We start from the raw sequence: 17829 nt of genomic DNA on the forward strand, positions 1-17829 counted from the left end.
AGCGATATCACCCGATCACCTTGAGATGCGATAATAAGCGAGTGAAGAAAAAGGCGATCATCCATGATCGCCTTTATTGCGTAACGAGGGTCAAGGAGCTCTTTCGTATTCCCGTGACATTTCATCACGTGATTGCAGCTGGACGAGACTCGGTGTCTAAGGAGAAGAGAGAGAAAAATGTCGGGAGAGACTGTCGCGACGCGACGCGGTCGGCAGGACGTTCATTTGCGCGGAATTACTTTCTCGCGACGTTTCGCGAAATCATTCGGGGGAATCAGCGGGGATAGCAGCAAATGCTCTTCGCACGCTCGCGCGTGCGATTTCTTGTCGTCGGCTTCTTGTCGCGGCGAGCAATGACGGGAGAATCACGAGCCGATGCATCATGCTCGGCCCGAAATGTGCATTAATCATTTTCGCCGCGGAGCGACCGGCACGCGAATGTAAATAGATATTAGGCGACGCAAAGTCAGAAAGAAGGGAAGAGAGAGAGTGAGAGAGAGAGAGAGAGAGAGAGAGAGAGAGAAAGGACGTAAGGAGGAGAGGAAAAAGAAGAGACGCGCCGGGCGGGCGGGCGGGCGCGCACGCAAAAATATATTACTTATTAATATTTACAGCGGCGCGGTAATGACACGCGGAAATAGGCTCGCGATTATTTACTAGCGTGTTAGCCCGGAGGCGCGAAACGAGCCTCGCCAATTACAACGATGCGTGATGTTCCAGAAGGTCGCCGCGCCGCGGAATCGCTTGAAAAAGGCGCGTGTTAATTTAACGACGCAGCGAAAAGCCGCAGCGCGGAGTTCGCAGCCGCGACGACGTACGTGACCGCGCATCCACGTTGTGCTTTTACCCGCTGACGTTTATTATTCAATTCTTTACGCGCGCGCGGTTTCTTGTACACTTGACGCTTTCCGTTTTCGCGAAACCAAGAGCCCGTCCATCGCAAGGACTCACGTGTTACCTCGACTCGAACGAGCGAGCGAGCGAACGAGCGCTCGCGTATCTGCGAGCTGATCTAGATTCCTGTCCGTCGTTTTTTACGCAAGCTCAAATTGATTCTAAATTGAAATTACCGCAGCGCACGTTGTTATTAATGGCAAATTGATGTTTCCTCTGATCGCCAGTTCCAGGAAGATCGCATAATCATCGTCCTTGAGGTAGTCGATGCGCGCTTATCGTTCGCGAACGATAAGCTCACGCTTTCGCACGATTTTCGAGCGCAATTTCGCGTACGTGCGCGACGAGGAACGCCGTCACGTGGTGCGTTCGTAGTTAGTTGAATTCACGCATTTCGATCATTCGTTCGTTCTCGCGGCTGATAAGCGGATCCGATTTCGAGCGGTCGGTCTCGAGCGATAATAAAAAACAACGTGAAATCAGATCAGGAGTTTGTATTTTTAGACCGTTCTTCTCGCACCAGTCACTTGGTCATACTCGAAAATAACTCTGCGTGTCTTCGATTATCGTGAGAATCACCGATTCGTGGCCGGTGATGACTGAACAACTGCTTTAGATAATTACACGTGCCGCTATATGCAACAATCGAGCATCACGCGTGTGCGGTGTGAATTAATATAATAAACGCGTATTACTACGATAATAAACGCGATAAATTATATGTCACGCACGTTTCACGCAGAGATCATGAAAAAGCACGCTGGACAAATCACACAAATCCACTGAGAGATGGGGATATGACAGTGATTTAAATGTACATTTTAGCGCAAAGTACTCATGATTCCTGGTAGATTAAAATGTCGTAGAGATCAAGACCTCGTAAAATAAAGGAAGGAAGAAGATATAAGTAAGAAGAAACCGTTTGCGAGTTGAAAACGATGTAAAGTGGAACTTTAAGCAGTGAACTTAATTCCATTCAGCCTTGACGAGCAATTTATAATAAAAATGCAGTTTCCGCGTTCCGTGAAAAAATTCATCCAATTTGCAAATCGTTCGCTGCAATAATGGACATTCGCATAATAATGAGTAAAATGTGAAGAGCGAAACGTATCCCGCAATTTCATGTTTCCAGTGAACGATGAAATGAGCGCGTGATTAATGAAAATCTCCGGGCGTATATCTCGAAATGTCTAATATCTAATACGACTAATAAGTGAGCAAAAAAAGGCATATAATATCCGGCCGTTTCCTCGATCCTCCGGCATAAATTGCGCGACTTATTAGACACGTAGGATTGCGTAACTCGTTGAAGGCAGAGAATACGACGACGGGACGCGTCCACCACTTTCGAGCACCGCGATTGAATGCAAGCTAAATGTGCAATCTTCAATGTCGCGTGAATCACCTCTGTGACTCTGTGAAAGAAAAGATCGCGCTGTGTGTGTCTACCACCGAGAGAAAGAGAGAGAGAGAGAGAGAGAGAGAGAGAGAGAGAGAGAGAGAGAGAGAGAGAGAGAGAAAGTACCACATGACAAAGATATCCTCGCGGAAAGCAGAAGTAAAAAACGAGACACGGCGAATGACCCTTTTCAATGCCGAGTTTCTTGCGACATTGATCTTGCGAGATCGCCGACTTCGATATCAATCTCTCGCTGTCCGACCGTCAAAGGATTTCTCACGTGTATGCACGATGATCTCCTCGCTCGCACACGAGTTTGCGCTCCCTGAAAAAAAATCGATCGACATTCGCGCATTATCCCGTCCGCCTGAAACCTCGAATTATTATTAAAGGAACGTGTAATCGTTAATTGAAATAATGGCCGAGCGCGGTCGGGAAAACAAGATCGCGAGAGATGACTCGCCATTTTAATTGCAGATTCAATTTTAGAATTTCAAATCACTTCGCGAGCGGTATTTGATTAAATTTTTAACACGTAAATCTCTCTCTCTCTCTCTCTCTCTCCCACACCTGCGCGCGCAAGGAAAGAGTTTGGGAATGAATCCTTTCGATCGCTGACGATCCGGCTGCGGTACCGCGCGCGGAATCTCGCAGGACTGTCCAGAAATGTGAAAATTTCTTTAGCGACCGTCGCCACGTGGAGCACAAGGTGACACTCCTTAAGCATTTGGACAGTTCTTTGCGTAAAAAAAAAAAAAAAGCGGCCCGTGGCGAAGAGCTCGGGTATAATTCTCATCCGCGGCGCCGCCGTATCGTTCTCCTTCGGAACAGTACTTCCTCTCGCCTCCGCTCGCGCTCGCGCAGGAGAGAGCCAAAAATGCACAGAGGACAAAAGAGAGAGGGAGAGGCTGCGCGATCGTATTCTTTCAGAAGGCAACGCGCGAAGGTCGACGGGAACAAGTTCGAGGCAAAACTGGAAACCGCCGTGCGATTTCGATGAAGGACCTGCGCCGACGAATATATATATATATATATATATATATATATACACGCCAGTTTTTTTGCTTATAATATACTTTTTCTTCCCCGAGCCCGGCGCGCACGCGACCTCGACGGAGGGCCACACGCAGACCGTTAACCCCTTCCCGTAAGTTAAATCGTAAAGCGCGCGCGCGTTCGCACGTGTCCGGCAGAAACGGTAATCTCGAGTGATAAACGACGAGCTTTCTGTGCATTGTTAGGCCGCGAGATTGTCGTATTTCTCGCGTCGCTCCACGCCGGGCTCTAAATCAACAGCGTAGAGCTGTCTCGCGGCTGAAAATCATCATCAACGCACCACTTCAACTGGAAGTGCGCACTCGGTTCGTTCGCTTCGTCCGGGGGGGATTAAGCGCACCGCGCGATACGGCGAATAAGTTTTATCGCGCGCACGAGGTGTTTATTAGCGGAGACGACGACCTGCGATATATTCAGCCGGACGCTGCTTCGGCCTTTGGCGCGACCTCTGACACACCTGCTGTACCTAATGTGACGTAAATACTTCTTCCCCGTATTACTGTGCTTCATAATTGCGTCCGCCCTTGCGGAAACGGAGAAGATTCTCTATATTGCACGTTGCGTCGCGGGATCAGTCGGAATAACTTGGCAACGAGACAGACGATTTTATCGGACGCGAAGATACACAAGGTTAACCCTTTCACCGTTGAATTAACTTCGCTTGAGGAAATTATTAAAATATTTGGTAGTCCTACGTGTTTCGGGCCGCTGATTACGAATCTAAAGTCAGATTTGCGAAATTCAAAATGGCGGGCTCAATATGGCGATCATGATGTACAAAATTAATGAAAATTCCAATTATTATTAAATAATGACCAGATCGTAATAAAAACGTAATATGATTCTAGACGATGGAACTCGATCGAGCTGGAAAAAATTTGTGGGAAATAATATTATGGGAAAATGTCCAATACTGCATATTTATGCTTACTAGAAATTGAACATTCATTTTTGAGTAAAATAATATTGATAGTATAGATAAGAGATGAAGATACAGAATGAAAAAACTAGGAAAATAGAGAGAAAAAAGTACAAAAAATCAAATTTCGGCCGTTTTTGTAGAAATATTTGTTTGTAAAAAAATATCCAACTTACAAAAAGATACTGAAAAAAATATATGTTTTCGTACAATATCAGAAAAATATTTGGTGAAAATTTCAGACCTCTACACTCAATACTCTCCGAGGAATCGATTTTTCCCTAAAAAAAAGCATTTTTTTCAACTTTGATTTGTTATAAATAATCACAAATGAATAATTGGATGTAAAAACCTATTGGAGTATGTTGAACAACTATTCAGTTATCTGGAAAACTCAAGTCCCCGATTAGTTCTTCAAAATTATATAATTTACAACGCAAAATTGAATCAAGAAAAGGTGGGAAGTATACTTCCCGCTAACAGTGAAAGGGTTAGAAGGGAAAGGAGGACAGTAATTGATAAAATTAATTAAAATAAATCACCGTACACGTCGAGACACACTTGATGAAATCCGCGCAAAGTGGCAGAGAGAGAGAGAGTACTGGACGTTCTACCCCGTTCGTCTTGCAAGGGAAGAGAAGAGAAGAAACTTCCCTCGGTCTTCGAGATTCTTCCTCGGCTGGCTTTGGAAGCGCGATATTTTGCGCGATACTTCTTCTATTAAGAGTGCCGATCCGGAGCGTTTAGCGCGAGTTTCGCCGATGTGACTCAAGTAATTCACGACTGGCAACCCCGAGAACGCCGCTCTCGCTCTCAGAGCCCTCGCTCGTATCGGCTCGTGTTGATCAAAAACACAAACGCGGTGGTTAAACTCAAAAGCACGGAGCAAAGAGCTACCGGCTATTTGTAACTTCGGCGCTCGCGTATTTGGCGCTAAATATACGGAGCCTGGCTGTTTATCACGTTCCTGCTGTTTTGAGAAAAAATCACCTCGAGCGCAACCTGCGCGCCAAGAGCGATCGTCAGTTTAGTACCGACCAGCGATTGTTACCATATTATTACCGATGGCTAACGTCCTAACATCGCTTGATCCTTTAACGCCTACTGGTAACTATAGTTACCAGAAATGCATTTATGAATCCATAACTTGGTGAGAAAGGGAGATATTTTCGTTCTTTTTGCACCTGCACTGTAAAGGTGAATCCTTTTTCTAAAAAGCGGTATGTAGATTGTATGTAGATTCGGTTTAGTCTGTTTTTAGCTCAGTTTTAATGATAACATGGGGCGGCCAGTTCACTTTGACAACAAGAAACTGAAGATGAAAACAGTAAAAGCTCGAGAGGGAAGCAAAGCAGGATAATAATAATTTGCAAAACCTATAAAATTTCTCCCCTCTGCATCTCTCGATGCTTTATGCAATTCCATTCCGAGTAAATAAAGATCAAGTTCTGAATATGAGTTTTATGTTTCGAGGAATTTTTCCAACCATTAGATACGATATAAAATTATTAAAACTAAGAAATGATTGACCGATCAGGCATATTTTTCGCTTCTGGCAGTAGTTTCTGCTTGGCGAGGTAGTTTTCCGTAGATATAAAATTCTGATATACTTTTTGATTATCACTACTTACAGTCTCGGTTCAAAAAAACTCAAATTTTATTCTTAAAACACTTGTAAAAAAAAGTCGGGCGTTAAAGGGTTAAAACGAGGGAAAACTCGTTCCAAGAGCTAGCGCAAATATCGCTCGCTCTGAGCCGCCTCAGAATGGAACGCTTCGCTCATTCTGAAGGTAAATCTCTCGAGTCCGGCTGACATTTTTTTTCTCCAGCTCTTCGAGACTCCCGAGACTGCCCAAGGACCCACTTCCGGCCCGGCAAGGCTTCCGAGCGCGAGCACACGGAGAAAAAATTTCGACTCAACGACGAAGCATGCTGTCTCGCGTGCGAGGTACACTCATACCAGGATCCAAACTTGTATAATCAGCAATTAACGAATAACGCTCGCTCGGACTTCTTTGGAACTTTAAATCACACGTAAGACACTTTCCCATATTACTTTCAAGCGCTTTCGTCAGTAGCACGAGAGAATTCTAGCCGTACAAGCTGCTATTTTCTCAGCGCGCGACTTTTACGTAATATCTTCCGGGCGGAAAAAGTCTCTCCCTGTGCACACGTCATTCCGTTACCGCATTTACGGTAACCAGCAGGAATATTCGGTATCGCGTGACACTCGCTCATCTCCGTCGCGTCCTTCCGCGATTCGCCTTCCGCGTTTAACGCTCAATAGCAACCGATTGCGATTCCGGTTGCGGCTCAGGCGCTACCGCTAAATAGCGTAGCGTAGCGTATGCGACCGCTATCCGAAGCGAGCGCGTACGCAGCTCACGCGCAGCTCGGCGCAGCAACATTCCGTGCGCGGCCAGCGCGGCGGGGCGGTCGTGAATTAATTAATCGTCGCCGAATAGGCGCTAGCGAATAAACTGTACCGCAATAATAATGGCGTTGCCGGCGATTAAATGGCCGACCCAGTGCGCCGGCAGAGATATGCAGAGAAAGTCGGAAGGAGTCCGACGCGACGTGTACGCCTATGTCCGGTCATTGCACCGCGCGCAATTCCTTCTCCTTTTTGACCTCGCGCGCACATGATGATGACGATGATGATGACCGCTGCGCAAATGTCAGCGCGGAATTTCGTTCCGGAAATCGCTTCTCGCCCCGATCGTTTGTTCGTGCCATTTCGGCGGCGGCGAGGCCGGAAGGCGCATCGCCGCCGCCGCCGCCGCCGCTGTCAACGTCAACATCAACGTCATCGTCGTGCTCGATGTTCCACGTGTAACAATAAACAACGAGGTCGCGAGAGAGCAGAGGGGCCGCGACGCCGAAGGTCACGTGTCGTCTTCGTTGTCATGCGAGTTGCACACGTCCGAGAGATCGCGCTTTCTCCTGAGATCGCGAATTCCTCGGCAAGCTCGGAGTAGGTTTCCCGCGCCCGGCAAGAATTCGCCTCGAGTGAACAAGCTGCGAACGCCATGGCGCAATTTGCGAGGTTAAGAGACCTCGCCGTTAAGTCCAGACTGAGACGCGCGTCTTTGCGGACGCATCTCGAACGGAACTCTGCGGAGCTCGCTAAAAGCTAAGCGCTTTCACCGAATCGAAAGTTTCGCAATTAGTACAAGTCGAAAAAAAATCTTGTCTCTCCCTCTCTCTCTCTCTCTCTCTATCGAGAACTGATATGTTTTGATCCGCCTGTTAATTGGAGGAGCGACCGAGATATTTCCCGATCGGTCCCTCAGCCGAGCGTCTCTCGATTAAATTGTCGAATTTGATTATAATATTAATTCGGGAGAATCCATCGCGCGGTTCTGGCTCGGATATTCGCGAGAAACACACGCGATAATGATAATAATAATAATAATAGAAACAGACCGAGGAGCGCGCGAGGAAGCCGCGGCTGCGATTCTCGGCGATTTTGCGTCTCGCTCCTCGGAAATAAATCTCCCGGCCGAAGGAAGCTCGCGTGCGCGCAGAGCGAAAGGGTGATTTAATGGCGGGGGGCGGCGAGAAGGGTGAGAAAGAGAGAGAGAGAGAGAGAGAGAGAGAGAGAGAGAGAGAGAGAGAGAGAGAGAGAGAGCCGTATGCGATGAGCGCTCGACCGATACGGAATCGACGGTGACCTTGCCTGCTGATGCACCGGCGCGGCGGCTGCAAGAAGTATCGCGCACTTCCGCCTGGTCATTCACGCGCCAAGGCTGGACACATGAGAGAGAGAGAGAGAGAGAGAGAGAGAGAGAGAGTGCGCGTGTGCTCGCCGCGGCGTTTATCTATCGCTCTTAATTGCCGCTTATCTAGGGACTTAATTAACGATGACGAATATGCCGTCCCGAATTTTTCTATCGGCCGCGGATAACGATCGCAGCACCGGTGAGGCGCTCTCGTCGCGCGGCACGCGACGACGCATCCCGATCGTTACCCCCGCAGGAGCGCGCGATTTGCATAAAGGCGCTTATAAATAAATACATTTTTGCGGGAAATGGCGCGGCGATCCGGTTCCCCGATCGCCTACGGATCTACCTTGTGCGATAATCCCCGAGCGGTTTATAGTTATCGATTAATTGTGCAGCACTGTTGCGATTAATGAAGAAACGCTCGCGGCCGCGCGGGCTTATTAATTTACGTCATCGGCGTGATAAATCGTATAATTTATAGTTTCGCGTAATTGCGCCGGAGTGTGATAATTATCGCGGGTGCGTGTGCGTGCGGCCGCAGTTCAAATAATCGTTCATCGCGCCCGCCGCGCTGGCCGATGTGAGACTGAGCGCCGGTCTGAGGACTCATTACTTCAAATAGACATATTTCTTCCGGCCCGTCCTAGCTAGGTCTAAATCTATTTGTCAAGATAACGAAGCCCAGAGCGGCGTTATCTCGGGACCTTCGCTGCATTGTTAGCGGTCGAAGTCTTCTCGCAGATATAGATGAGAACTTTCGTAATCACAAACTGACATTCTGCCGCTTCTCTCCTTCTCGTGTGAACCCCTCTTTTTTTCTACGCACATGTATGCACATGCACGCGCGTGCATCAAAGCATCCGCTGATCATTCCGAAGCAAGACACGACTAACGCTCCCCAATCCGCGACTTCCCTTCGGAAGTCTCTCAGCAATGAACAACAATTGAATAAAATCACTCACCCTTGGCCCATCCGGTCAGCACGTTCCCCAGATACGCGACCTTGTAGCAAGGATCGTACTCGGTGATGGACGCGTTGCCTCTGTGCCTCCTCCAGAGCCGGCCCAGACTCCTCTTCAAGGACTTGAGCGTCTTCTGGCCAAACTCCTTGCTGACGCCGGTGGCCGGTTGACCGGCATCGTCGGTCTCGTCAATGGGGTCGGCGACGACGTCGCCCATCGTCTTCATCGTCGCGTTTCCGTCAGCCGCGCAGGACTCCTCGTTGATCGTTCGCATTCGCACTCACTCGTCGCTTGAAAATTCGTCCTTTTCGGCCGGGTCGACCGCTACATTGTGCCGCCAGCACCTGCTGTCGTCGTCGTCGTCGTCGTCTGGTCGCTCGCGAGAACGAGACCTCGGCAAAGAGGTCGAGCTCGACTCCGTCGGGGTTTCTCCTGTTCTTTCTTTGGCCAAGTGGAAGAGAGCTCTTTCGAGGTCACGACCGGTGTCGGCGGCGATCGGGAGAGGTTGCGAAAGCCGAATAAATCGTCGACGGTAGTAGACGGTCGGCGGCCGACTGTTCGGCAGCGGGAGCAATAGCGGCAGCAGTAGCAGTCATTCGCCGTCTTCAAGGCCGTTTCTTCTCTATCGCGCTGCTCTACGCGCTACGAAAAGGTCGCAGCTTCGTCCGCTCTCTATCGCGAGACCTCGCGCGTCATTTCTCTCTTCCTTCCGGGAGGTGCCGCTGTGCGCTTTCGCTCTCCGCTCGCGAGGTCCGCAGTGCGCTTCTGAAACAACAAGCCGGTGGGTTAAATACGGTCTAACGAGATAGGCCAGGAGCGGCGATTTGCGAGATAAGAATAATCGAGTCGATATCGCGCCGGCATATTTTTTTGGACTTCCCGTCGCTGCGGTATATTTTGGGACGCTGAGCGCGATGCGATATCGATCTCGAAAGTATCTCGTTGCACGGCGGATAATTTTCGCGGCATGGCGGGCATGGATTCGCCTCGTCGTTGCTGCTGCGCTGCTCCGCCGCGCGGATATGAATCTTTTATGCAGACTCGCGGCGGTACGCGAGAGCGATTTCTTTCCGCGATTGGCTTTTTTTCTTCGTCTTCGTCCACGTGACCGGTCTGCGAGTTAAATAAGCTGAGAGCGTGCGAGCCCTCGATACATTGTTCTGGTGTAGCGGTACACCGGCGGAGCCTTCAGCCCGGCAAAAAAGGGACAAAAGAAATTTAATGTCCGTAAAAAAAAAAGGGATTAGTATGCGATGTCGAGTCGAGAGTTAAAAGCTCGGAGAGCAGAGCCGAGGTAAATCCGGAGATCAACTCATTTTACAAGCGAGTTATAAAAAACACGCAAAAATAAAATCTTAACGACGGCTTCTAAGGACTTTTCCTTTTATCTTTATGACCAACCGATTTATATCATTGAGACGCCGTGTCATCCTTCAACTTTTGCGTAGCAATGTTACAAAAGCCTCTCGAAAGCGAGGTCGAACATGTATGTAATAACAAATACAAATGCAAATAGATCGCGACATTTGTGACGCCTTGCGAAGATAACATCATTTCAGATCGACGCAGTATCGACGGTATCGCGTCACAATCAATCAGAGGAATCAATCATTTCTTAAAATATTCGCGAGATAACATATCGTCTCACTGCACATATCGGCCTGCCTGTTGCTCTTGCGAGGGGCAAGCCGTTTTTCGTGAAGTTCCGATAAAAACTTGTTTTAATTAAACCAGCAAAAACTCGTTTCAATTATAATCGATCGCCGGCAATTAGGTGTCCTCGATCGCTATTAATTTAGTTGTGTTCCTGCCACTTTTCCGGCCTGCCGTCTGACACACACACACACACACACACACACACACACACACACACAGGTGCGCGTGATCGATGTATCAAACGACCGCAGTCGCCGCGCGTGTCGAATGTGCGGGTTGTCGCGAGAGTTCACGCGGTGAACTCGCGTGAGAGGTCACCGCGACGACGACGCGCGGGTAGGGATGTCGATTTTTTTTCAAACAGATCGATTTAAAGATCGATTTGAATCACGGAGAAGAAAACCGATCCTTAAAGAATCGGTTTGTAAAGAATCGATTTGAATCGGTATGCATGTAGAGTGAACCAAATTTCTACACTCTAAAGTAGACCTCGTGTAATTCATATAAAGTTTAATATGAATTAAAGAAATTAAACAGATGGTACTCTTTTGGTTGTGTGTGTGTGTGTGTGTGTGTGTGTGTGTGTGGCCAGAATAAGATAGAGAAAGATCTTTAAATCTTTACGCTAAGGATCTGATTAAACGTCAATCAAGGGTTTTTAAATATTGTTAAATAAGAGATCACGTTTACTGTTATATGCATATGTTATATGCATATAACAAAAAGAGTGCAGAAACACAGAGTCTACGGTTTGGTGAATTTTCAGCGGGCAAGGCTCCGTGCCGTGGCGAGCTCGCTTCAAGTACGTGGCATCACACGTGCGAGCGCGCGCTCGTCCGGCCAGTTTATCTCGCCGGAAATTATGGTTTTCACCGGAAGCCTTGCGGCCAGGCGGCCGCGATGGGGATTGCCCGATCTTCGCCGAAATCTGCCTGTCGAGCGCGGATACTCGTTCGCGTGAGCGCGGCCCGTTTATCCGTGAGAAGCAGCGGGAAAATTATGAAACATGTCACCGCGACGTGGAGCGATCGCAGGTAGCGCGACAAATTAAGAGGGGTTTCTCATTCGCGGGCTCAAAAAGTGATCAATTTTTGTGAATTTTTCTTTAGAAAACTATTATATATAGAGAGATGTGGGGTTTGCATATATTTATACAACTGTTGTACTGCAGAAATATAGTTTTTATAAAAAAAAAAAATATACGTATTTATTATAGAAAATGGCGCCCGAAATCAGATCCATCAAAAAAACACACTCTTGCTATGGGAGTGTGACGCAGCTCCTAAATATTATCTGAAATTAAAAGAACAACCAATTTTCATTATCTAGATGAGTGTCGCTAAGAAATAGACTAGAACGAAGTTAATTGATTGAAATTTATAAAAATGGCGTTAATTCCGAAAAGCAATTCGTTTTTTCGGAATAAATTTCCGTATACTTTTACTTATAAACAATCGAATTTTCGTTATAAAAGCTTTATTCTAATCTAGTCCTAGCGCAAAAGTATTAGGAACGAGTGAAACAAAAAAAAAACGTGGCTATCTTTATTAGTCTTTTAGTTATCAGTTCCGTAAGGTCGAAAAACATAGTTTCGAAAAAAACGCGTCTGAAAGTTTAGATATACTTAAACAACGGCCGTGCGCGCTAATGTATTTCAGCTCGTAACTCCGTTAAAATCATGAATTTCAGAAAATCCTTTTACAGGGGTATTCTACACACAAGTAGGAATACAAATAAAAAATAAAAAAAAATCGATTTTTTGAGCCCGCGAATGAGAACCCCCCCCCTTTCTCGTAGTTGGCGTGCAACGGCGATTTCTTCCTGCTTGTTTGCTTCTCCACCGCGTCGAGGAATGTTTTATGTGCGATATCTGTGAGATATCAATCGCATAATATAAACGCGATCGTATTCAATTCCGAGAAAGTGTTATTTTGATACGCGCGAATGTATAATTGATTGAAATTTTTCTTACATGTTTTATGTTACGCGTTCTTCAGTCACGTCATTTAATTCACATTCAGCGATCAGTTAGTACACTAAACGTACTAAATGACGCGGTTCAGGACGGCAAAAAGCGCGCAAAGAAAACCAATCGCACGCTTATGCGTCTCGAAATAACACTCGGATTTGCAAATGATTGTGCATCGTATTCGCGTTCGAATCCATTAAAATACGTAACAACTTACGTCAATTCAGTTGTTACGTCGTTCAGTTGTTTGTACGGCGGCAATAAGGAGATGGATCGATTAAAAATTCAGTTTCGCGCATCGTCGGATAGAGCGTATAGCGCGACGTTGCGAGAGAAGGCGGGTGAAGAGAAAAACACACGCTTTTCCGAACTCCGCACGAGAGATACCTTCGCTTCTTCCGATGCGTGTCTTCTAGTTTTAAAACCGCCCACCGTCGTCCGCTAAATATAGCGCATTATCGTATCGCGGCATACGCTGTTTGTGAACATTTCTCATAATTGAAGCATGTGTGCGTCCAGCGTAGATAATCGTTATTGTATAATCCGCGTAACGCTGACAGGTGGACTTTTGTAGCTGCGTATAGAACGCAACTCGCCGCACTTCTTGCATATATGTGATACAGCGGATAAAAGTTACGCCGGCGTTTCTTTTCGTAACCTGCCTGCGACTGCCAACTGGTGACCCACCTGCGGCCTGTCGGATGTGAACTGCGACGCGCTCTCGAAAGGACAAAAAACGACCGAAGAGGCGCTTTTTCTCCTCAGAGAGAAAAAGCAAATGGAGAGTCGTTTCTTTGCGTGGGGGGAGAAAAAAAAAAAAAAAACGCCTGTCCTCTTTGGGAAATAAATTGTTCTTTCGCGAGAAGAGCAACCGCGCGCGCTTCGCGGCTCTTGCCGAAGTTCCACGCGACTTTGATCCTCGATTCGCCGAGTATACCGGCGCACAGACCGCTGTAATCCTGGGCAGGATAATCGGTTATCCGTGGCTACATCGTTTTCGGTACGAACTACGGCGACATCGTAGTTCGTGCTAGTTTGCATTTTAATCGGCCGTGCTATCGCCGACCTTGAATTTTAGCGAGTATAATTTACGATCGAGCGCGATAATGGGCGTGGAACCGTCACCGTCGATTGTTCTTTCTTTCGGCGAGGTAGAATAATTTCGAAATTGGGGATTATGGATCCTCGAGAGAGAGACGACACGCCTTCGCGAGAGAAGTGTCTCGCTTCGCTGGGCCGCGCGTCTCGCACGCACACATTCGGCGCAGCTCTCTCGCCACTTACATAAATATTTTCCTCCCCGAAGTGTGCGCGCATGCACGTGGAGTGAATGCGCGCGACAGTTGTGCAAGAGTCATTAGCGAATTCCTACTTCCAGTGTCGTCGTTAGCGAATTCCTATTTTCAGAGGCCCGCCGGAGGAAAGAAGGCGCGCACGAGGCAGGTGTAACACTATTGCCACGCGGCCTCAAACTACCATGTCTCCTCCGGTTAATGCATACTTTATTTACCGGTTGCGTAACCCGCATCGTAAAGATCCGCGAGCCCATGCATTATTGAAAGAGGGAAGAGAGACGAGCGGAGACCGACATTGTACCTCTCTTATGTTAATAAGACGAATACTCTTCTTTCTATTCGGAATGCAAAAGGTTTCTAGACGGAGAATCCGGCATCCTCCGGCGAGATCGGCCAATCCGAAGCGCGAGCGACGAAACGCAGCTTTACGATCCGAAGGTTCAGGAGGTCTGCAATTCCGGCTCACACACACACACACACACACACACGCCAGGTAAAGATATTTTCGTGCCTCTCGCGCGAGATATCCGAAGCCAAATCTAAAAGAATCGTTGAATTTGCGTCTACGTTAGCGCGGACAAACGCACGCATCAGTTCCTCCGACGACGATGCGATATATGATTTACTAAAAATAAATCAGCAGGAATTTATCGACCGCCACCACCACCATCACCACGTCGTCGTCGTGAGCGTCGCGGGCGCACGTTTGTGCACACGACGGCGAATGCGAGTACGTGAGAACGCTGCATAAAACGTGCCCGTCTAATTCACGTTGTTCGCAGTCATCATCATCGCGCTGATCGAGTCGAGACATTGCGTCAGGGATGACATTGATGGTCGTCACAGCCACGTGGACCGCGTCAATCACCGGAGACGAAGAGTAATATACAGGAAGAGAGAGAGAGAGAGAGAGAGAGAGAGAGGGGGGGGATGGGGAGGAAGGGGGAAGAAATCGTTGTGTTTTGTGCGTACGTGCGCGTTCCGACGTTCGTCGCGGTTCTGTATATTTCACCATGCAAAACAGGAAGAAAAAAAGCCCGGTAAAACATCGCAGGATAATTGCACGACCGCTCCCCGCTATCCCTCGCGCGACATCTCCGCGTATGAAGTAGTTTGATTTGCACAGGTATTAACCCCGATGTCGTCATAGCTGCCCGCATTAATTAGAATCTCGCAAACAGCTCGAGGTCGCTCGCGGTTAAGGTACGCTCGCGCGCGACGCTCGATGCATCATTGCGTGATAATTAAAGTAAATCAACGAAACGCTGATCGAAATCACACTCGGGAGCTGCAATTAATTCGTATGAGCGCGAGTATTAAATTAATGCTACGTTACAATTATTGACACGGTTACAAATGACGATGCGTTAAGTGAATCGAGGAAGAGAGGTGTCTCCTTTGAGGCGCACCGAGCAACAATTTTATTTTTACCCCAAGATCAAGACCGAGCGTATTATTTATCATGTGATACGCGTGTATCTATTACGCACGCGCGCGCGCGCGCGTGTGTGTGTGTGTGTGTGTGTGTGTGTGCATGTAAGATATGTTTTTTCTCAATCTAGCCGCCCCGCGGTAGAGCCTGCGAGAATATAAAGTCGATAAATTATCGAAATCGAGTATTTTCGGCGTCATCTTCGGATTATTTTGCATTTTTTAAATTACTTCTTCTCACGCAACACACAATCAATCTTTTATTTATTTATTACTTCAGCCAATACGGCCGAAGAAGCGGGGACACTTTTCTTCTTGCAAGAGCTACTACTATACGTCACGAGTCATTATGACGCTGCATAATTACGACCACGTTTATATCTCGCTGGAAAAAAAAATTAATAGAATAAATCTACAATGTGGCGCGGCCACATTAATCGCCCGCGGCTACGAGCGATTCGCCCGCAATCGCGATTGTCGATTGTATTGTACGTTTGCGCCGCGTTATCCATAACGATATTTGCAAAAATCGCGCCATTACGTATCCTAAGGAAGGAGGGATGTTTTATGCGTTTATCGTTAATCGCTACTCAACCTCTATTTTAATATATACGCAGAGACATCGGACAAAAAGTGAACCAGTGGAATATCCCGCTGACATGTGCACGCGAACGAGCGCAAAAAGCATAGTAGACAGCCAAGTAAGATAGAATTATAATAAGATATAATTATTAATAAACGTAATATGCAACATACGAATATGTTGTATGACTTTGACGCTTACGGTACTCGGAACATGTAAAAAGTATGGAAAATATTCTAACTTGTAGAGTAATGCGATGAATCTGACACACATGATTATTCCTCTCTTTCGTAAGAACGCCAGATGAATTTCGTAAGAACGTGGTGAATGAATCCATGAATCGATTACTCATTCAAATTGATTCGAGGAAACCAAACTATTCGTGAATTAATGTATAATGCATAAGTAAAAAATAAATCGTCATTTTCTTTTCCTACATTTTTCTATTCACCTTTAAAGAACATCTAAACATAGCAACACGCGTAATATGCGCGCTCGGCTCGCATGGCTCGTGATATCCTTGATCCTTCGCTTCGGCGAATTAACCAAGAGGAAAACAGAAATTGGGCAAGATATAGTAGGGAGGGAGAGAAAAGAAGAAAAATATCTCGCGCAGAGACGAGGCGATCGTGAGCGATCGCATGTGATTATCGTTTTTCTTCACAATGTATCGATGTCGATAACAAACGACGTCCTCCAGGATAATCCGGGGATTTGTCAGATTCCCAAAGTCACCGGTTTTTCATTCATAAGCAAATTTACGAATCGGCCGCCGCGATGATTGGCAAAAGTTCCGGCGATTTCAATGCGACTAGACGCAAAACAAAAAGAAAATAAAAAGCGGGAAAGGAAAAAGAGAAGTGATTATATAAACGCCGATGATTATCGCCGATCGGAAGAGAACGTCAATAGATAGAAATAGTGGGTAATTTAATCGGAGTCAAGTATTTTAATTGGCATGCGGAAAACGACAATATAATTATTTTCCACGTTCCCTCGGGTTATTGTTGCCGACCGAAGACTGCCTGGTGATATACCACGAGCGATGCGCAGATCACGAATCCGCTTACCGTTTGATCGCTGACTGTCAAATTTCGTCGAATTATAGGCCGATGATAATCACCGCCGAGGCAAACTTTGCCGGCGGTGAGAGAAAAGTCCGAGCGACCTCGCACGCGCGAGGAATCCGCGAGCGCGTGTGACACACTCAAGAAATATTATGTCTCGACGTCAGCGACGTGCCATGTTTTTGTTTGACCAGCGATATCGATTAGCGTATATTCGCAGCCTTCCACATTGGCGTCCTTTGCGGCGCACACCCGTGGCGAATTCGCCAAGTTCAAACGGCCTCGCGCGTGCGAGGCATTCGCGAGTGTTTTTGACATTGCGAGAAATATGTCGGGGGAAGACGACGATGATGACGACGACGACGACGACGACGAAGACGAAGACGACGAAGATGAAGACGATGAAGACGACGACGAAGACGAAGACGGACGAAGATGAAGATGAAGACGAAGACGACGAAGACGACAAAGACGACGAAGACGACGACGAAGACGACGACGAAGACGACGACAAAGACGACGAAGACAACGAAGACGAAGACGACGAAGATGAAGACGACGAAGACGAAGAGGAAGATGACGACGAAGACGAAGACGACGAAGAAAACGAAGACGACGACGAAGACGACGAAGACGAAGACGACAACGAAGACAACGAAGACGAAGATGAAGACGACGAAGATGAAGAGGAAGATGACGACGAAGACGACGACGAAGACGAAGAAGACGAAGACGACGAAGACGACAAAGATGAAGATAACGAAGACGAAGAGGAAGATGACGACGACGACGAAGACGACGACGAAGACGAAGACGACGAAGAAGACGACGAAGACGAAAACGACGAAGACGACGACGAAGACGACGACGAAG

The 17829-nt window shown here is 47.2% G+C and overlaps 1 protein-coding gene across 2 annotated transcripts in view; it reads right to left on the minus strand.

Moving 5' to 3' along the window:
* Positions 1–17829, minus strand: part of LOC105189864 (trichohyalin) — a 60466-nt gene that overhangs the window by 11800 nt on the left and 30837 nt on the right. For both annotated transcript variants that reach the window (XM_011152349.3, XM_011152273.3), the window contains exon 2: positions 8956–9720. In XM_011152349.3, the coding sequence (XP_011150651.1) occupies positions 8956–9229 (274 nt within the window). In that variant the 5' untranslated portion in view covers positions 9230–9720. The remainder of the gene's footprint in view (positions 1–8955; positions 9721–17829) is intronic.

This window comes from Harpegnathos saltator, unplaced genomic scaffold, assembly GCF_003227715.2.
Source record: "Harpegnathos saltator strain DR-91 unplaced genomic scaffold, Hsal_v8.6 scaffold695, whole genome shotgun sequence".
Taxonomy (NCBI): Eukaryota; Metazoa; Arthropoda; class Insecta; order Hymenoptera; family Formicidae; genus Harpegnathos; species Harpegnathos saltator.